The 20,611-nt window shown below is 47.4% G+C and overlaps 2 protein-coding genes across 8 annotated transcripts in view; one reads left to right on the forward strand and one right to left on the reverse strand.

The window, feature by feature from the left end:
- Positions 1-5: 5 nt before the first annotated feature.
- On the forward strand, positions 6-12,843 carry ZNF276 (zinc finger protein 276). 7 transcript variants are annotated; one of them, XM_083754534.1, is made up of 11 exons: positions 6-287; positions 3,581-3,890; positions 4,253-4,308; positions 5,559-6,065; positions 6,981-7,059; positions 8,240-8,317; positions 8,965-9,078; positions 9,174-9,249; positions 9,761-9,878; positions 10,873-10,972; positions 12,043-12,843. In XM_083754534.1, exons 1-11 carry the CDS (start codon positions 83-85, stop codon positions 12,338-12,340), a joined length of 1,941 nt encoding a protein of 646 aa, XP_083610660.1. In that variant the 5' UTR covers positions 6-82; the 3' UTR covers positions 12,341-12,843. The 7 variants fall into 7 exon arrangements, with proteins under 7 accessions (XP_083610660.1, XP_083610659.1, XP_083610657.1 ...); XM_083754533.1 differs by having other exon boundaries at positions 29-287; positions 5,556-6,065; XM_083754531.1 differs by lacking the exon at positions 6-287 and adding an exon at positions 767-794 and having other exon boundaries at positions 5,556-6,065.
- Positions 12,766-20,611, reverse strand: part of FANCA (FA complementation group A) — a 38,638-nt gene continuing 30,792 nt past the window's right edge. Inside the window, exons 36-43 of the mRNA XM_083754506.1 lie at positions 19,854-19,966; positions 19,434-19,575; positions 19,213-19,275; positions 18,629-18,734; positions 17,874-17,949; positions 15,169-15,310; positions 14,080-14,172; positions 12,766-13,028 (exon numbers count right to left, since the gene is read on the reverse strand). Coding sequence (XP_083610632.1) covers positions 12,927-13,028; positions 14,080-14,172; positions 15,169-15,310; positions 17,874-17,949; positions 18,629-18,734; positions 19,213-19,275; positions 19,434-19,575; positions 19,854-19,966 — 837 coding nt within the window. The 3' untranslated portion in view covers positions 12,766-12,926. The remainder of the gene's footprint in view (positions 13,029-14,079; positions 14,173-15,168; positions 15,311-17,873; positions 17,950-18,628; positions 18,735-19,212; positions 19,276-19,433; positions 19,576-19,853; positions 19,967-20,611) is intronic.

Raw genomic sequence — 20,611 nt, forward strand, 5'->3', positions numbered from 1 at the left:
GCGGGCCGGAGCCGAGCCAAGGCGCTGCCGGAGCCGCAGCCAGAGCCTGCCGAGCGGGGGCCGGGCCAGGCTCTGCACGGCCATGAAGCGGGATCGGCGTGGCCGGTTCTTACCCGCGGGCGCGGCGGCCAGGGGCGCTCCAGAACCGCCGCCGCCACCAGCCGAGGCCAAGAGTGTCCGGGTCCGCCGGGGGCGCCCCACCGCCACCTCCCGGGAGCAGGAACAGCAGCCCGAGCCGGAGCCCGAGCAGTGGGCCTCGCCAGCCTCGGAGGCGGCGGCAGCAGCGGGTGAGCGCAGGCGGACTGGGGCACCCCGGCAGCGCGCTCTTCCGGGGACCCGGCGGGCGGCCCGATCCTCCGCGTGCGCGCTCGGAAGGAAGCCGCGCTGCCCCGCGGGAAGTACGCAGGGCAGGGATCGGACGGGGCGCGCGCGCTCGGGAGGCGCCTTGGCACCGGGGCTGGACTGGCCAGCGGGTGGCGGCGGAGCTGGGCTGGGCGAGGCTGGCCCTGCTTCCAGTGCCGGGGCTGGGCCTTTAGATGTGGAAAGCAGTGAACAGAGCGCGTGCAGAATGCCCTTTCCTGTTCGTCGGGTCAGCATATCCGTCGCTGATGTGCGCCAGATAGGCAGGCAGGCAGGCGCGAGCGCGCAAACAACCAACGCTCTCCTCTCCCAATCGGTCACGTTTGAAATGCTAACTGCAGGAGCCCGTGCCTTTTGCCTCTCGGAGCTCTCCAGTGGGCAGCTTTGGAGTCCAGTCACGTGGGTTTCTTGTAGAGCTTCCATGCACAACCTAGGTTAACTGCTCCGCCACCCTCAAGGCACACCTAAAACTTTTCACCATCCCGGGTAGCTGTAGTCGCAACCATCGTGCAACTGCCGAGATGTAGAGGGCGCTGGGGCAGCTGGTTGAGCTGGGCCTCCTTAAATCTCACTGCTTAGGCAGTGGGTAGGCCCTGACCATTGAGCTGACAAGTACCTAGCAGGGGTGACAGAGGCTCTGGCTTCCCATTTTGAAGCCATCAGTGCCCATCAGAGGCATGGAGAGGTGCCAGGTGGATGAACCAGGAAGAGGACTTGACACGAACCTCTGGCCTTCCTCCAGAGGTTGATGGACTTCAGCTCCCAGATTCCTTAGCAGCAAATGGTTTCTCATCCATTTTCATATATTGTTCCTCCCTGTATCATGATTTAGTTGTATGGGGTTCACTCACAAATTTGCAGTCTTAGAACAGGAACTTGCATTTTTTTATATTTATCTTTTGCTGATAATTCTTTGGAAGACGATACATATTTGATGCTGCTAGATAGACCACGATGTTGTTGCTCCCCAACACCAGGGAATCAATCAGCTTTCCCCTACCTAGTAGCCACATGCTCTGGTCTCCACCCCCACCCCCTTGCAGAGGTGTGCAACCTGAGGCCTTATGGGGAGCTATAAATCATAGATCTGTCCTGTTACATTCTTATACCAGGTGTGATGTGGGATAATGGTTTCTACAGATGTAATAACCTGGACACCATCTTGTTCCACATTTGCTGAACTGATTTGGCGTGGAGATAGTCCCACACTCACTGACAGTTCATATGCCAACATGTGGGTCGTGGGTTGCAATTGCACCTCCATAACCATAGCAAAAACACATGTGTACTTAATGTACTTGTTGAAACGTTGGACGGTTTTGTGTCATGTTAATTGGTAACCCTTGTTCTTGGCCTCAGATCAGGTAAATGTGCCTGTTTAAATTTTCCATTGCCTTCACTAACCGGGCACAGTCTAGCTGTCTTATGACTCCAGTTCCCAGCAGTCTGAAGCTGCCAGAATGGCCAGTAGTCAGGGATGATGGGAGTTGTAGTCTAGCAACATCTGGAGGACTGCAGGCTCCCCTACTTTTCCTTATTGTTATTGAGGGAAGGAATTCTGGGCACTGTTGTCTACCCTCCCAGAGTTACAATTCCCAGCAACTCTTAAACTACAATGCCTGGAAAGATGTTTTGAATGTGCTTTGAAAGTATAGTGTGTTTACTATTACATGGGAAAGCTGATTAGTGAATGAATTTTTAAATGTAGCTTAGCAGAGACAGTTCTGGGGAAGTCTAGGCTGAGGGTTTGAAGAGAAAACATTTGTGCTGCTTGGAGGGCCTTTTTGCAGGGATGTAAAGAAATGACAGGTAGCTTGGTTCCCTGGAAAATGTGCAGAACAGCCCCAAAACAGAAAGCTGATGCTTTATGTTTTCTAGGTCTGATTTATGGCACCTTAGTTTCATTTGTCTGCCTTCTCTACTTTAAAATATTCAGCTCTGCTCTCTCATAGAATTGGTGGCAGCGGAGGGAGGAGTCCTGGATGAGAAAGGGTCCTGGGTGCTGAGCTGGAGCCACCACCCATGATCAAGAGGAGACTTGCTATGCCTCTGAGACAACAAGTCGCTTGATTGGCCAGTGCCACAGTAAAGACTGCTGACATCATCTCTGTGGCTCTTCCAAGTCAGGAAGTGCTGCAGAGGGGCTGTGGGAAATTTGCAAACCAGGTCCCTGCACAGACAGCAGAACTTGCTTGAAAGCAAACAGGAAAACAAAAGAAATTGGTTCCTGTTTCTCTCACAGTTCTTGGCAAAGCAGGAGCTGGATGGTTCAAAGCAAGGACTGCTCTCTGAGCCGAAGACAAAAAAAGCAAAGGGATGCCAGAAAGTAGGGCTGGAGTGGGGGGCAGTGACAATATGACCAGGGCTGCCTTTCTTGGTTGCAACAGCAGGGGTCAACACTCAGCTTGATGCTTTACTCCAGCTCAGGTTGCTCCTGTGTTCACTAACACAGTTTATGTTTGCATCCATGAGGACTAGGACCTTGGGTGTGTTTGAAGAAACTCCTAATTTTTAGGATGCTGAGTTATGCATTTGATGCAGAATGCCACGCTTTTACGTGTTGTGATTATGGAAAGTTTGATTGATGGAATCGGAGGACAAATACATTAAATTCAACCCCCCATGTCCCAAAAGGATGTTCCTGGGTGTTTGGCAAGGACCATTTAATAGTGTTTCTCTGGTTGCCACCCACTTACATGCTCTGGGAGTTAGTTCACACAATGGTTGGCGAGGGCTGTAGTTCAGTGGCAGGACACCTGCTTTGCATGCAGAAGGCACCTGGTTCAATCCCCAATGGCATCTCCAGGCAAGTCTGGGAATGCTGCCTGCCCAATACCCCAGAGATCTGCTGCCAGTTACTGTAGATGAGACAGAGGTAGGTAGACCAATGGTAATAATAATAATAATAATAATAATAATAATAATAATAATAATAATATTTATACCTCCGCCCATCTGACTGGGTTTCCTCAGTCACTCTGGGTGACTTACAGCATATCTAAAAATATCAAGCATTAAAAACTTCCCTAAACAGGGCTGCCTTTAGATGTCTTCTAAAAGTTGTGTAATTCTTTATGTCCTTGCCATCTGAAGGGAGGGCATTCCACAGGGAGGGCGCCACTACCAAGAAGGCCCTCTGCCTGCCTTGTACCTTCTTTATGCTTCTAAAGGTAATGCTGGCCTCAGAGTGACCTCCTTTCTTTTCCTGAAATCCTTGCAGGATTCGGCCGGGGTGTGAGCACCGCTTACTGCCGGCTTTGCCACGGGAAGTTTTCCTCTCGGAGTCTGCGGAACGCTTTTGGAAAGATCCCTGTGGTGGGGGAGAGCTCCGAGAAGCAGCGGCGTATGGACCAGGTCTTCTTCACGGACTTCCAGCGGCTGGTGGGGGTGGCTGTCCGGCAAGACCCGGCCCTCCCCCAGTTTGTCTGCAAGAAGTGCCACGCCCAGTTTTACAAGTGCCGCAGCATCCTCAAGGCCTTCATCCAGAAGGTGAACCTGTCTCCCACTGGCCACCTCAAGCCACACGGAAAGTAGGTTGAGCGGATTTCTCCACTCGCGGGAGGCTGGGCTGCTTGTGGCTTGTCTCGGTAGCCACCAAGACTTGGCCCCCAAGCAGGCAGACATTTATGAGCTGTATACAAAATACTTGGTTAGGCTGCTGATGTCCCACTAATGACTTGCACTTCATACAGAGGGCTAGGGAAATACTTTGTGGGTTCGTAATGTATGTGGCCTTATTTGCAAGGCCAAAATTCCAGTTTCCAGCAGCTGGAAATTGCCTGTGCACATTTTATGTTTGTGAAACTGCCACTTTGAGACCAGAGCACATGCTGCCTGAGTCTGTCCTCCCTAGAAGGCATCTGATTTGCTCTGCCGTCTGTTTTGTGTACAGGGACAACCTTGCCCAACCTCCTCTTCCTGCTGCAAAAGGAGATGCTCCCTCTCTAGGTAAGTAGGATTGTTTTGGCTCCTCTGAATTTTCTCCTTGGTGTCAGTTGTGGCTGCCCTGTTGCTTCCACAGTTTCCACTTTGCCTATGCTTATAGCTGATGTGGTGCTCAGTCTCTGGCATTTTCCCTATGACTAGTGGGGACCAGGGTGGTCTCTGCACTCTAGGGCCGGCTCCAGTGTCCGCCTGGGAAGGCAGTATTTTTATTTATCTAAAACATCCATTAGGAGCCCGTCATGAGAAGTCCCAAGGCAGGATACCGTCAGTATGAAAGCACAAAGATATTTAAAATAAAAACAGTGCAAAACACTGATCCAAAAATAAAATAACTCAGCATCAGCTACAGAAAGGGAAAACTCATATTTTGAGTGCCAACTAGCCAGCCATGTGCAATTCTAGATAAGGCTCCCCAGCTTCTTTTGCCAGATCACAGGTTCAGGCAAACTCTTTTTCTCTTTCTTGAATTTTATTTCCAAGATAATAAAGACAAAAACAACAAAAATAAAATAGACACACTTGCATCTTGCAGTTACTCACTGAAAACAATGTGTTCAACATTCAGAAGGAAGGGTGGAATATGAATAAACAAAGTAAATAATGTTTTTCCTTTTTAAGTGTAGGCAAGCATATTTCTAAGATCTGTTGGGAACATGGATCTTTTCTGTATACTTCATAATAATATGACAGTTTGTACTTGGTCTCTGATCCATCATCTGAAGAAAGGCTTTGATCAGCGTTGCTGTGCACACCTCTGATTTGTGTATGAGACAAAGTCACAGCACACTAAATAAACCCTTCTGCACAAGGAGCCCCACACAACTGTTTGCCACTGTCAGGCTCTCTGCAAACCAAGTATTAGGCAGGATGATATTCAAGTGGGTTTTTCCTTCTTCCGAGCTCAGTATAAAGAAGCAGTAGCTCATCATCCCTCGCCTTCAGCAGATGCAAAGCTGCATGGCTTTATTGTTCATCTATTACACTTATTTCCTCCAAGGAGCTGAAGGTGGTGTAATTTCAAGAGGTAACTCTGCCTAACAGAAAGCAATGTGTTCAGCGTTCAGGAGGAGGGGTGGACTATAAATTCCATAAATAAAATAAAACAACCTTGAGTGATTGTGTGTGTGTTACCACCTAGCACAGTTGCCATAGTCCATGCCAGCCAGTTATTCTGGGGTTTATGGTGCGGGGCAGGTGTTTCAGTGGCATGCCTGGTCTCTGCTACCCTCTGTCTTTCTCCCTGCCAACAGCAGACCTGATCACATCCAGCCCCCAGTGCCTCCACAGCTTAGTGATGTGGACCCACAACCACGCTGAAAGCTGCCAGATTGCTCCCAGCTTGCAAGGCGTCTTGTCCTCGGAGTACTGCGGGATCATCCAGGCCGTGTGGGGCTGCGAAGAGGGTCATGATTATGTCATGAGCACAGATTCGGACTGCAGCACCTTGCTGGTGGACAACGCCCTGTCCGTCAAGTGGGAACTGAACAAGGGCCCTGCCCCGCAGCAGGCGCATGTGACGGGCAACGGGGTGGGGTCTGACTGTACTGTGGCTGCGGCAGCACCGCCGGAACCCCAGCGTGGCGCCACTCGTACGGCAGCCAGCCAGCAACCTGCAAAAGGCGGGACTCCTCCGCCTGCACTTAGCACAGAAAGCTGGGTGTCAGAGAGCCAGGATTTGCCTTCATTCCAAGATGCCTCGGAAGCTCCTTTGCAGGAGGAAAGCCTGCCGCAGCCGGACTGCTCTCTGAATGGCAGTCCAGGTAAGTGGCATGCCAAGGATGTCTATCCAGTATGTTGTGGGGATTGCGGGTCACAACTCCACACAGGTCTTTGCACATTTCTTTGCATGATATACACATATATGCATACACATATACACAGTATACACATAAACTGCCTGGGCCCAGTATACTTGAAGGAGCGTCTCCACCCACATCGTTCTGTGCGGACACTGAGGTCCAGCACTGGGGGCCTTCTGGCGGTTCCCTCACTGCGAGAAGCCAAGTTACAGGGAACCAGGCAGAGGGCCTTCTCAGTAGGGGCGCCCACCCTGTGGAACACCCTCCCATCAGATGTCAAAGAAATAAACAAGTACCTGACATTTAAAAGACATCTGAAGGCAGCCCTGTTCAGGGAAGTTTTTAATGTGTGACATTTTAATGTATTTTTAATCTTTGTTGGAAGCTATCCAGAGTGGCTGGGGAAACCCAGCCAGATGGGTGGGGTACAAATTATTATTATTATTATTATTATTATTATTATTATTATTATTATTTTCTGAGTGTTCAGCTGTTCAAGCCTGTGTGGAAGCAGTGCGTTCACAGAGCTGAGTGGCAGCATTTCTGATTTATAGCTCAGCTGTCTGGGACCAGGCGTGCCCTTTGCATTCTTCTTGCTTTTTAATTTCTGCCCCATTAACTTGGCTTTCCCTCCAGCCAGCGTGCCCAGACACTCACATCTTCTCATAGTGAAGCAGGCTCTTGCCAAGGTGAGCTCAGGCCCACATCCTTTGGCTGACCACCGCGAGAAGAGGATGCTGGGCTGGGTGGGCCTGACCCAGCAGACAGGCTCTTCTTATGTTCCGCTGGGTCGGGTGCCGCAGGACTGTTGTGCCTTGATGACTATTGTGCCTTCCTTTGCGCCCTTTGCAACATGCATTCTTCTCCGTCTTCTAGGGCCACTGAGTGAGAAGCCGGTTCCCTCTGCAGCCTCGGATGAGCGGGTAAAAGACGAGTTCAGTGACCTTTTTGAGGGGTGAGAGAAGAACAGCGGGATTCAAATGTCACCTTTGCAAGCATGAACAATGATTGTGGGGCGGGCGTGGATCTCATTCCTCACTGGAGGGTCCAGTCACTGGAGACGGCTTGTTTAGGGGGTGGAGGGAGGGGTCAGGACAGAACAAAGGGCAGTTTTTGTGGCCTTTATTACAAGCAATGCAGTCCAATAGTAAAAATACAAAATTATTAATTGTAACAACAACTCCTTAATACTACCTTAAGTTTAGTTCAAATTAATTGTTGCAGTTACTATCTCTGTTTATAACCTTTGTTCTTCACAAAGGTTATAAATGATGCCCAAGTATTTGTGTGTTTTTAATGAAAATGAATGTATTATTCTCACTGATGGGCCAGAATGTGGATAGATACAAATCCACACTGCCTATGGCAGTGATCCCAAAGGATGTCACTTGGGGCAGTCTTATTATTTTACTTATTTAATAGAATGTTTATACCACTTGATGGTTTTGGGGGTTTGGGGGTTGGTTTGTTTTTAAAAAGCACCTCTAAGTGATTTACAGAAATGTAGCTGGCAAAAAAAAGTGGGCAGGTGAGGTGCCTAGACAGAGAACTGGGAGGAGTCTTAGCAAGTGATCTTGTGGGGGAAGGCTATAGCTCAGTGGTAGAGCCTCTGACTTGCATTCAGAAGGTCCCAGGTTCAATGCTCAGCACCTCCAGGTAGGGCTGGGAATGCCCCCTGCCTAAAACTCCGTAGAGCTGCTGCTACCAGTCAGTGTATAATACCAACCTGGATGGATCATTGGTCTGACTTGGTGTAAGGCAGCTCTCTACATTACTTTGGCCTGAAACCTTTTGCAGGCACCACCTTCAGCTTTTAAGCATGGAACTGACTAGAACTGGGCACTTGCTTTTTAAAAGACTCCGAAGGCAGGGCTTCCAATTATTTGATGCCCAAGAACCCACATGGTAGGGCAGCTTCTCTGCTCACCTTTTTGTAGCATAGCGGCCTTTACATTGAGTGGTTCTGGGCCACTGTCTGGAGTATGTTGTTTTCTTGAAGAAGGAAAGCTCACTTTGGGGCAGCCGGACTTGCAGCAGTTTCTCTTGAGCTCCCCCCGCCCCTGTTGTCAACATAAAGGCCCAATGAGGCTTTGCCTGCCATCTGCTTTAGTGAAAGGGCCTGTTTACTTTCTCAGGTACTCCTTGAGTGACGACGAGAACGACAAGAGAGCGCAGTCTTCGGACGACTACTTTGAGCCTTACCCAGAAAAGAGGTGAGGGCTTTTTCTTGTCCTTTTGCTGCGGCAAAAGACAGGAGTGGTAGCTTCTTTCTCTCAAATGCATTTGACCTTTTGCAACCTCCTCCACTCTCAGTGGGCAAAGGCCCACATCCATTCCCCTCCCATTCACACATTCTCTCTTTTCTTAGGAGTGAGCAGGTTTCTTTTCACCCTCCTTGCAAATGCATCCATTTGTTTAGGATTGTATTTTAAGGAGAGCTATGCAAACGCTCTGTCAGTGCAAGGGTTTGTACAATGGAATATTCTCCTGACCCCTAAAAGCCCCTTCAATCTGTTTTAGTGGCTCCCTCAACCCTCCGAGCAGATTTGTGGAGAGCGCAGGGGAAGGAGAGGGTGGGAATGTTTCATTGTGCAAATCTTTGTGCTGTTGAAACAGGTGATGTGGATTCTTTTCTTTATTTCAACAATTTAGTCTCTATGTAAGGCTTTCAGATGTTTGCATTTATTAATGGGTGGCCAGCCTGAGAGCCTTGCACTGGCCTAATTTCATGTAGGCATTGGGGAGGGGGACAGAAATAGGGAAATGCAGCCCTCAAAAGGGGTAGGGAGGTCGTCCCCCCCCCCCGGTTTTATAACTTCAGTTGACATGCAGCAACAGTTCCCTGTTCCTCCTCTATTAGGGTATCCAACAACAGGAAAGTTGAAAGCAGAGAAGCAAAGAAGCTTGAAGAGCCCAAAATAAGGAAGAAGCCAGGACCCAAACCTGGCTGGAAAAAGAAAATCAAATGTGAAAGGTATCATATACCCAAAGCTTCCAAGGTGTGAGATTCCCGCCCCCAAGAATGGTCCAACCTTCTCACCAGTTACTCTTTCCTCTGCTTTTTTTAAGGGAAGAGCTGCCCACCATTTACAAGTGTCCTTATCAGGGCTGTACAGCTGTGTACAGAGGTGCAGATGGCATGAAGGTATGTGGATAACTACTAGCTACATTTAGCTTTGGAGTCGTCAGACCCTCAGCGGGACTTTACTTTCTGGAACAAGTGTATCTCTCTCCAGGCCACCTCCACCCCCAGGTTCCTTTGGGTGGAAGTGAAGCAATCAAAAGCCAGATTGTAATGATTGACAGCCCTGCCTAACGGGAGGGAGTAACCCTAGCTTACAAGAGAAAAACAAGGAGAAGAGCTTATGATCCAGATTTTGCTGCCAGTTTGAGGAAATGGATGCAGTGTCCTCCTTTCTCATTCTGTTCACGTGATTGCTGCTGTGGAGTAGCTTTGGCCAACCAGTTGCCCTTAGGAAGTTTTGGACTACAATCCCCATCAGCCTCAGCCAGCACATGGACTTGTAGTCCAAAACCTCTGGAGGGCCCCGTTAGCCACGCATGTCATAGGTGATCAGATTGTCACTGCCTGCAAACCTGCATGGAGTGAAAGGGTGGCTCTGTGTGACGATCTCCATCTCTCTTCTTGGATTTAGAAGCACATCAAAGAGCATCATGAGGAGGTCAGAGAAAGGCCCTGCCCACATCCAGGTTGCAACAAGGTGTTCATGATTGACCGGTACCTTCAGCGCCATGTGAAGCTCATTCATACAGGTATGTTGCGCTTATGAGAGAATGATGGAGGATTTGCATGGAAGAGAAAGAAATGCCCTGGCCAGAATCAGGCATCACAGATGGCACAGGAGAACAGGCTTTTTCAGCGGTGGGCCCCCATCTGGAATGCTCTCCCCAGGGAGACATACCTGGCACCATCATTGTAAGACGTTTTTATTTAGCCCAGGCTTCTGGTGGTTAAGTTAGCCTCTACTGTGGTGCTCATCTTTTAGTTGGATAGGACAAAAACTGTCCTTCTTCCTGTATTGTTGGAAGAAAATTTTAGGAATTTTGAATTGCAAATTTATTGTTTTTAATTTGGCTGTTAATTAATTTTATCTCTTTTTATTTTGTTAAGTTAGGTTGTTTGCAAGCTGTTTTGTATGAAGCAACTTAAGAAACTAAAAAATAAAAATAATGTTGATATTCATGGATCTGCAGTTAACCTGCCCACAAACTGTGCAGACCTCTGTATCATCACAGAGAAAGCATTGGAAAAGTGTTCTAGTTACTTTTGGGGGAAAACTGCAGAAAACATTGCCATCTTATTCCCCTCCTCTGCCGCCATTCTTTTTATTCATTTCATTTTCATTACTTATTTACTGCTTAATGTAATGAAGTCTCTTTAAGAGGTTCACACAAAATGCAATCAGAAGCCCCTAATCAAAGTCTTCCAAGAGTGTCAATGATGGAGAGTCCCAGTAACATAAGAAGAGGTTGGGCTGCTGGTGTCAGGCCAGAGGGGCATCCCCAGCTCGCAGCTCCCACAATGGCCAGCCAGATACCTAGGGGAAGCCTGCATCAGACTTCTTCACACACATTCTCCAGCTGCTAGTATTGAGACAGACTGCCTTTGATGCCGAGGTGGGGGGGCTGGCTTAGTACTGCACTCACTGTTGATAGCCTTTTACTCCATGAATTCTCCTAAACCACTTTTTTTTACAGCCACCCAAGTCATTGTGATTTTCAACCCTGTTCCCTTCTCCCATTGCAGAGGTGCGGAACTATATCTGTGACGAATGTGGCCAGACATTCAAGCAACGCAAACACCTCTCCGTTCACCAGATGCGCCACTCAGGAGCAAAGCCTCTCCAGTAAGCACACTTTGCCTATGGCCTTTTACAGATAAGCTGTGTTGCCTTCATGGGGCATCTTAAGATTACTCAAAGCTGAATTTGAAAACTAGTACGCCCTAACGTGGTTGAAGAAAGGTCATCTCCCTTGCAGATGCGCCAATAATGACACTTCCAAATTAAGATGTGGCACACAAGCGCGCACACACACATTTTGGGTCCTGGGATTGGTTTTTTGGTTCATAAGTCCAGTAGTGTGGGAAATGATGATTCTAGGACTGGTTTGGGAAACATTTCTTGCAAAACCATCTGTCTCAATGCAGAACTACAGTCTTACCTTGGAAGCCAAACGGAATCCGTTCCGGAAGTTCATTTGACTTCCAGTGCACAGCTTCCGATTGGCTGCAGGAGCTTCCTGCAGCCAATCGGAAGCCCCACCGGACGTTCGGCTTCCAAACGAACGTTCGCAAACTGGAACACTTGCTTCTGGGTTTGCGGCATTTGGGAGCCAAAAAGTTCTACTGTTAAAGTGTTTGTCAACCAAGGTATGACTGTACATGTGACTGATCATTTTGCCATAGTGGAGAGCAGCACTCAGTTTTCTTTTGGTGGACTGTGGCCTCTCCCACACTTCAGAATGAAAGAATGCTGCTGCCATACAAGTCTGTCTTGTTAAAGCACCAGTTCCTAACAGAGCGCTGGCTCCGGTCTATAAGGAGTGTCTGACTCTAGCAAGTGTCTGACTCTGCAGTGTCTGACTCTAAGCAAGAGCTAAGCTGTCACTTCTCCTATAGGATATTCCATTCCCACAGAGAGGACACAGCACCCACCAGCATCCTGGATTTTTGATCGGGACATCCAAACTAAAATCTGGAAGCATGTTTCCCGCCCCAGCAATGGTCTCAAGTTCAGCTCAGTATTCAGGGTTCTTAGTAGATAAAAGACACTTGGTTATTGGAAGCATCTTCTCACCTGTCTGAGAGTAGCTGATATATTTCTTCCAAGGCTGAGGCTGTGTGCTGCTCCCTCTCCTTCATGGGGATGAGACCAGGTGGCAGGTCTGAGGTCCGCTTTCTGCTTTCCCCCTGCAGGTGTGAAATCTGTGGCTTCCAGTGCAGGCAGCGAGCATCCCTCAAGTACCACATGACCAAACACAAAGCAGAGACTGAGCTGGAGTTTGCCTGCGACCAGTGTGGGAAGCGCTTTGAAAAGGCCCACAACCTCAACGTCCACATGTCCATGGTGCATCCCCTCACCCAGACTCAGGACAAAGCCAAGGCTGCTGAGCTGGAGCAAGAGGCTCTGCCAGAGGCTCTGTCGGAGGCGTCAGAGACTGCAGAGAACCATCCTGTAAAATTGGAACCAAGCGTGCAGCAGGAGCCCACCTGAAAGAGCCCTGAATGGGAGCCCTGACCCAGCTTTGCATAAAGCAACACTGAGTGGGAGTTTTAAACATACGTTTTAACGGATCCTCCAAAAAACAGAAAGGGGTGGGGACTCGCTTCTGCTTGCTGGTGAAAAGCTTTCCATTGCTGTGACTATTCTCCGTGTGTGTGTTTGTGTCCAAGACCGTAGCAGTGTCTTACAGAGCCATATCCGTCTCGCCAAAGGAAGCAGGCTGTCCTGCCTTCCCTCTGATGTGGCGATTGGTTGAGCTCAGAAAAGGTATCACACCTGTTATAAAGGTGTGTTGGCCATAGGCACAGGCTCATTTTTAGGGGCTCTCAAGCTGATGGAAAGCCCAGTTTAAGCCCGAGACAACTTGTTTTAAATTAAATTCCAAAGCCAATCTGAAAAAGAAAGACGAACCAGAATATTTGTAACATGGTTTTTATTGTTACAAAGTCATGGTCATGCTTGTAATAAATTATTTACACCATACTTTGAACAGATTAAGCCTTTGCAGGCGTGTCCACTTTTCCCTGTCTGGGTGGGCAGGGAATCGCCTCACGCCTGCCTGCCTGGACTTCCACTGTCAGAAAAGGAGAAGTTCTTCATCAAGCAGATCCCCATCATCACTGGAGTTCACAAGGGCAGCCTTCAATTCGGGGTCCAAGGCTTCACAGAGACTCATCAGCTAAGAAGGAAAAGAGTCTGGTGTCAAGCGTTGCTACCGCTCTGAAGCTAAATCCTTGAGCAGACTGTCCGCAGACAGCACGATGACGTCGAGTTTGTAAAGAAAGGCTGCCACCGGTTCAGCCAGCAGCACTCTGAAAAGACAGATCTCTGGCCTGGCCATGTCATTTCTAGGAGCGCACAGGTCATAGTGTTTGGTAATCTACCACACCTGTGGACAGCAGGAGCCAAAGGTGTGCAAAGAGTCAAGGCACAGCTGCTTCCTGCTTGGAGCGCACAGGTGGCAAGGCTAGGAGCAGAGGAAGCTGCCGGATACCAGGTCAGACTGGCTGGCAGTTCTTGGGCAGAAAAGGGCCTTTCTCAGCTCTATTCTTGGGAGTTGCCAAGGATGCAAAGCATGTGCTCTACCACTGAGCTAGGGTTCCTACCCACTACGACTGTTAAGTTTTAAAAGGCACGGTCTTCCTTGCCCTTCTTTTGCCAGTAACATGAGGTTGGAAGCAAACAGAGGACTGGAGAATAGGAAATAACTGCTTGAGAGCCTCGGAGGATCCTACTCAGGGGCTTGTGCTTCAGGTATAGAGCCTGACATGCAAAGCATTAAGGCCTGGGTTCAATCCCAGCATTTCCAGTAAATGGAACCCATAGATTGGCTGGAAAACGCCTCCACTTTAAGAAGGCCTTTAGGAGATACAGTGCAAGGGCCAGTCTTTGGGTGCAGCCAGACCAATATTGGGCACATTTCAGCTTTTTCTTCCTCAAAAGTCCTACTATTAATTTGTGCTCGCCCCCTCTAAAATGGCAAAGTTGAGTTTCTGTCCCCTTCTCCTAGAATAAATGCTGGATATGACCTCTGTACAAAGCCATATCCAAATAAAATAAAATAGGAAGAGCTTTGCAAAGGAAGTGTGAAGTAGAGGGCTGAAAGACTGAGCCAGTCGCCATTGGCTTTGTTGAACTGATTGCTGGATGGATCAACAGGACAATCCACAGTGTTGCCAGCAGCCCTGGATTTCCCAAGTTTTGAGGTAGCAGAAAGACCTTTCACCCACCTGCTGGAGGCTGGAAAAGCTCCCTTGAGGACACTGGGGGACTGCACGTAGCAGGAACTGCCGTGCTCTTCTTATCAGCGCCAGTGACTCCTCCTGGGAAAGACAGGCACCGTTCAAATAATGTTGCAACTAAGCCACAGTTTAAGAGTTGCAGGAACCAGAAGGGATGCAGCTGGCGACTCATCTAATCCAAGAGCAGGGAAGTCAGCCCCAGCTAGCATGGCATGGGATGATGGGAGCTGGAATTCAACCACATCTTGAGGACCACAGAGATCTAGATTAAATATTTGTATTCCGCTTTCCCAACAACAGGGTTGAGCTGAAAACAGCTGAGATGTTCCCCACCCCTGTTCTAACCCCTGGTTGGTGTAACTTTTCTCAAATGGATTCTCGCCCATGGGCAGTTCTCACTGGTACTGAAATCCATCAGCTGTTAGAAACATCTTCCTGGTATCTAAGCTAAATCTTCTGCTTTGAACACATTTTCAGAATGGAAACAGTGAATAATACTGTAAACTAATCTTACTCAGACTTTTATTTATTGCATTTATATCCCACCTTTTTTCTCCAAGGGATGCAAGGTGGTATCAGTGGTTCCTCAACTCATTTAATCCCCACCATAACCCTGTGAAGTAGGTTGGGCTTAGAGGCAGTGACTGGCCCGAGGTCACCCAGTGTGCTTCACGGCTGACTGGGGATTTGAATCCTGGTTTTTCCAGGTTCCAGTCTGACACACTAACCGCTACACCACACTGGTTTTCCTTGAGTGACACTGCTTGCAGGTAAAACTATATATACTGCCGGAAGCCAGCAAAGACAAAAATGCAAAGCTGACTGACATTGCTGTTTATCAGAACAGCAGCTGCAGTCTCTCTCTCACACACATCCCCCTTCATCACTGAGCCCTAATCTGTTCCAGGTGCTCCCAAGTACAAGGTGGGTGCTGCCCAAATAATGACTCATAGAGTCAACACAATAGGCAAATAAAGGCTGTGGCTAGCCAAAAAGGGAACAGGATGGTTCTGTACTTTGGAAGGAAGCGGAGGGGCTGGTCTAAATAAATGAAAGGGGAGGGGATGAGATGCTCACAGGCTCAATGGAATGCAGGCTTGGTCCCACTGCTGTTGTCCCATCCATAAAGAGCTGCAGCAACTGTGTGTACATGTCAATGGCAACATACAGGAATGTTTGCTCCTTAACCAGGTGTCCTGGTTCAAAGGTGATGACAAGGCTACAGAAGAAAGAACAAGTTAGCAGACCAAGCAGGCAACAAGTGTGACCAGGTCAGGCTCCCTCCTCGCTTTGCATAGATGTACGGTCTGCAGGCAGACTTGCAGCTGAGCCACTCGGCCGTGTCTTTTGACTTGAAAATTCAAAACAAGTTTAGAAGGGTTTTGTGGTGATGATGACTTATCTACATGTATCTCTTTTTTTAAAAAAATATTTTTTATTCATTTTCACAAATATAACAAAATAAAAACATAACATACAATGACATAACATAACATACTAAGACATAACATACAATAACATACATAACACGACTTCCCCAAGCCTTCCCTTCACTGCACCCTTATTATTTTTTTTAAAACAGCATTTCTAGCAATCCTTCATTCCAATTCATAACTGATTCTCTTTATATTTTATTTAAATTTAAGATTTAACAGCTATAATTCTCTATCTTATATCCCTTGACATTTTAGCATTCCGAAATTTTACAACAGTTCCTAAGATAAACTTTAAATTTTCTCCAGTCCTCTTCCACCGTCTCTCTCCTCTGGTCACGGATTCTGCCGGTCATCTCTGCCAATCCCATAAATTCTGTCACCTTGGTCTGCCATTCTTCCAGAGTGGGTAGTTCTTGCTTCTTCCAATATTTTGCTAGTAGAATTCTTGCTGCTGTGGTTGCATACATGAAGAATGTTCTGTCTTCCTTTGGTACCATTTGGTCGACCATGCCCAAGAGAAAAGCCTCTGGTTTTTTAGCAAATGTCCGCTTGAGAATTTTCTTCATTTCATTATAGATCATTTCCCAGTAGGCCTTAATCTTTGGGCAGGTCCACCAAAGGTGGTAAAAAGTTCCTTCACATTCATTACACTTCCAGCAATTATTATTGGGCAAATGATATATCTTTGCTAGCCTGGCTGGGGTCATGTACCACCTATAGATCATTTTCATTATATTCTCTTTTAAGGCAGTGCATGCCGTAAATTTAATGCCTGTGGTCCATAACCTTTCCCAGTCCGCAAACATAATGTCATGACCAATATCTTGTGCCCATTTAATCATTGCTGATTTAACTGTTTCATCTTGGGTGTTCCATTTCAGCAGCAAATTATACATTCTAGACAAATTCTTAGTATTGGGCTCCAATAGTTCCGTTTCTAACTTTGACCTCTCCTTCTGAAATCCTACTTTCCTGTCTTGCTTAAATGTTTCATTAATCTGCTGGTGATGTAACCAGTCTCTGACTTTAGGTTTTAATTTCTCCAAGCTCTGTAATTTGAGCTTTTCACCATCATATTCCAAGATTTCACTGTATTTTGGCCAGTCTGAATCCATATTAAGTTTTTTTACCGCTTTAGCTTCCAGGGGTGACAACCACCTGGGGGTTTTATTTTCCAACAAATCTTTATAACGATTCCATACATTAAACAATGCTTTCCTGACAATATGGTTTTTAAAACCTCTATGCACTTTTACCTTGTCATACCATAAATATGCATGCCAACCGAAGTTGTTATCATATCCTTCTAGATCTATCTACATGTATCAAGTCAATTCAACACAATGAAAAGTCTCTACGTGACTTGGCAAGTTAAAATGTACAACAAAAAGGCAATTTAAAACGCGGGTGTTGTTTTTTTAAAAAAAAAATAATAATAATACAAAACCCTGAGTGAACAAAAAGGTCTTCGCCTGACACCTAAAGACTGACAAGAATGGCCCAAGGTGTGTCTCCCCGGGGACAGCATTCCACTGATAAGAGGCCCCCACCGAAAAAGGTCCAGTCTTGTGTGACCACCTTCCACACCCCTCTCAGGTGGGACACACAGAGAAGGGCCTCTGATGAAAGCTACAGGATCTGGGCTGGTTCATATAACTAGCACAAATGCCTTTTAAGAAGGAATAGAGGCCAAACTGAAAGCCAAATTTGATAGATTTTGGCCTTGATAGCCCAAAAGGCCACTCTCCAGATACTGTTTGAGGTGTGCCTTTGTGACCTGCTTGTAACTTTCATGGCACTTCTGCCCATTTGTGGTAGGTAGTGGGGTGTTGAAAGGAGACTGTTCACTAGGCCCACAATGGCAGTTCTTGTCTTCTGAATTCGGCAATAGACACTGCCCCCTGCCCAGTCAGGACAGCAAAGCAAAAAAGGAGGCAGTGATGATGTCCTGCTAAAAAGCAGCAGGGGAAGCCTCTAGCTTGTATTTGCATCCCACTTTATCTTCATAGAGCAAAACTCCCAAGTGGCTACTACTGTATACAACTCCCAACAGCCCATGTTGGCTAGCAGGCATGAGAGCTATAGTCCAAAAGAGCTGGGGGACACAAGGTTGGTGAAGACCACTAAAACATCAAAATGAAAAAATAAAATGAAGGCGGGAGGAAGGATGCATAAACTCCACAAAATACAGGCTATTAATGGTGCTTCTTTCTTAACTTGGGGTTACTGGGTGGTTGGATGTATCAGTTAAGCAAGTGAATAAAGTGGCCCTTGACAAGTTTCTGGTACCCTTGATTTTCCCAGCAAGTATATTCATTACATGCAGAATACATTTGTGAAATTTACCTATAGAAGGCAACCGGCAACAGCCTCAAGTGTTGATGTGATACAGTACCATGCAGGATTTGGTAAGGGTTGTGGTCTGCAATGCCAAAAGAGACAGATCTTAGCTGGGTGGCAGCTTTCAATTAAACGTTTCTCACGGTTTTCTTGGGGGTTGTATCCAACTCATTTCCACTAGATCCATTGAAAGTAACGGAAGTTCTGTCTGTTAATGGTCTAGCCCAGGGGTCTGCAACCCGCGGCTCCGGAGCCGCATGTGGCTCTTTTACACCTTTGCCGCGGGTCCGGGGCGGATACTAGCAAGGGGAGGAGGCGCATTGTGCGCCCCGACACTCGCCACTGTGGCGGGCGCTGTACTGGCTGTGACGTCGCATGGGGGCGGTGCGTGCGTTAGTCACGCACCGTCCCGACGTCACCTTCCCGCCCGCCCGCCCGCTACGTTGTAAGGGGCATGTACGCTGGTCACTGTTTTGAAGGGGAGTGAAGAACACACACACGAAAAAGGGTAACTTGTTAATTTAACATTTATTTCTATGAGGAGGAGTAATTCTGAGGGGTCAAACAAAGAAATAATAAAAAAGTGACAAAAAAGTTATTTTTATAATGAAGACTTTTGCGGTTCCCAGTTTTTTTTTCTTTGGAAACAGGTCCAAGTGGCTCTTTTTGTCTTAAAGGTTGCAGACCCCTGGTCTAGCCTGAGCAGTACTTTGCTGGCTACAACCCTCAGATGGCTGCAGCTTATGAAGGAGCATTCATACCTTTCACTGCTGAACTGAAGACGGCCAGCCAGGATGCACCTCGTTCCTCCAAGCCCTGAAGCAGCTTTGAGCTCCAATCCAAGGCTTTGTGAGCATCCATGCCCTCCTGCAAGTTACAAGGGAAAAGCACACACGTACCTCCCCTCTTTGGTACACACCCTGGAGGCATTACCAGAGCCACTGGGCCACTTTGAGCAAACCCCACTACCTTTCTCCATGAGTTTACCCATCTATAAAGAACAGGTTTATAGGAGCTTCCTACTTCTCAGGCTTCCTTTCAGGATAAGCAGCAGACAGGCAAAGATCGTAACAATCATCGCATACTTAAAAGTACAGGAATTTTATGTCTCGTAGAATCATAGAGTTGGAAGGGACCCTGAGGATCATCTAGTCCAACCCCCTGCAATGCAGGAATAGGCAGCTGCCCCTTGTGGGGATCGAACCTGCAACCTTGGCACTGTCAGCACTATGCTCTAACCAACTGAGCTATCCGCCTCCACTCCACCTTTGCAAGTTTATGTGACAGTTGAACAGCGACAAATGAAGGCCCTGGGTCTACCAGGCAGTTTGAGAAATCTACTTACCTGTGGGGTTAGTCTCGCTGAGATGAAATCCACGACTGAAAAGAAGAAGAGGTTCACCAAGAGCTGTCAGGTAAAAGAAAAAAATAAATGCATGCACCACACAAAGTGAGTTTCTCAAGCCTGACGTCGACCCACTGGTCTAGTCTGCAGAAGCCAGTGTCACCCTCTGTGCCATCATGGACACATCATGGTAAAGCAAAATGCAAAATGTAATCTCTTACTTGCTCTGCTTCAGACCCCAGCCTTTTCAGCCCTTCAGCCATCTTTTCATGCACCATTTGCCGTTGCACAGTGAAATGTAGAAAGGCAGCAGAGATCCATGGAATGTCAGAGACCAGGGAAGCTGCTTCCAGTGAGAGGAACCTAAGTGGTAAAGACAAAACAGTTGTCAGTTGTCAGTCAAAAGGCCAGCGGGCTCCTTTTCAAAGATGACAGCCCTCCTTAATCAGGTGTGTGATGTGGCTGATAAGAGATGATGTAGAGACACCTGGAGGTTCAAAACCAAGTTTTTCAAGGTGAGAGCTAAAAAGGTAATAGGAATGCAACCCCTCCCCATCTCTTCTCATGGCTGGAGTGGGAGACATGAAGGGAACACAGAAGCTCAACAGCTTCTCAGGTGTGAGCTGCTTCCTTGGAGTTACCTGCTGACAGAGGTCTGCAACTCCTTGAGGCTCTGCAATCCCGGTGCGACTGGAGCGCCGAAGAGTCTGTTCCACTCCGAGAAAAGCACGGGCTCCAGCCTCTGCCACCAGCACTTCATGGAGTCAAGACAGAGAGCGCAAATCAGCCACTTCTTAAAATTGCATCAATGCCATGTGTTTACATGCCATTCTTTAGATAGGGTTTCCTCACCCACTTTATTTGAGCAGTGTCGCAGAATCAAGTGTCCCCCCCCCCACGCCCCATACTCTGGGCCCCAACTAGCTACTTTTCTAAGGATGAATCAGAAGTCATTAGGATCATCAAGAGGAATATTTGTGGGGCATAATAGAAAAACTTTATTGTTATTAATACAGAAGGCTCTTGTGTGACCTAAATATCTGCAGGCAGAATTAGGATTGGTGCTTTAAAAAAACCAAACACACCTGTTTTAATATTGCTATTTTAAACCAAGAATTTATTTTGAGTAGTTCGGCATAGTATTTGCTCAGGATGGGCTATTATGGTGTTAGAAACGCCCCACCCTCCCCCCAAAAGTATACCTCTATGATCTCCAAAACCACTCTGGCTGATCAAGCTCCTGCTTAAGAGAACTTGCATCATATTATCACAGAATCATAGAATTGTATGTAGAGTTGGAAGGGACCCATGATGGTCATCTGGCCACCCTGCAATGCAAGAATCTTTTGCCCAATGTGAGACTCGAACACATGACCCTGAGATTAAGAGTCTTGTGCTC

The sequence above is a fragment of the Podarcis gaigeae genome, assembly GCF_964106915.1.
Source record: "Podarcis gaigeae genome assembly, chromosome: 8".
NCBI classification, from domain to species: Eukaryota; Metazoa; Chordata; class Lepidosauria; order Squamata; family Lacertidae; genus Podarcis; species Podarcis gaigeae.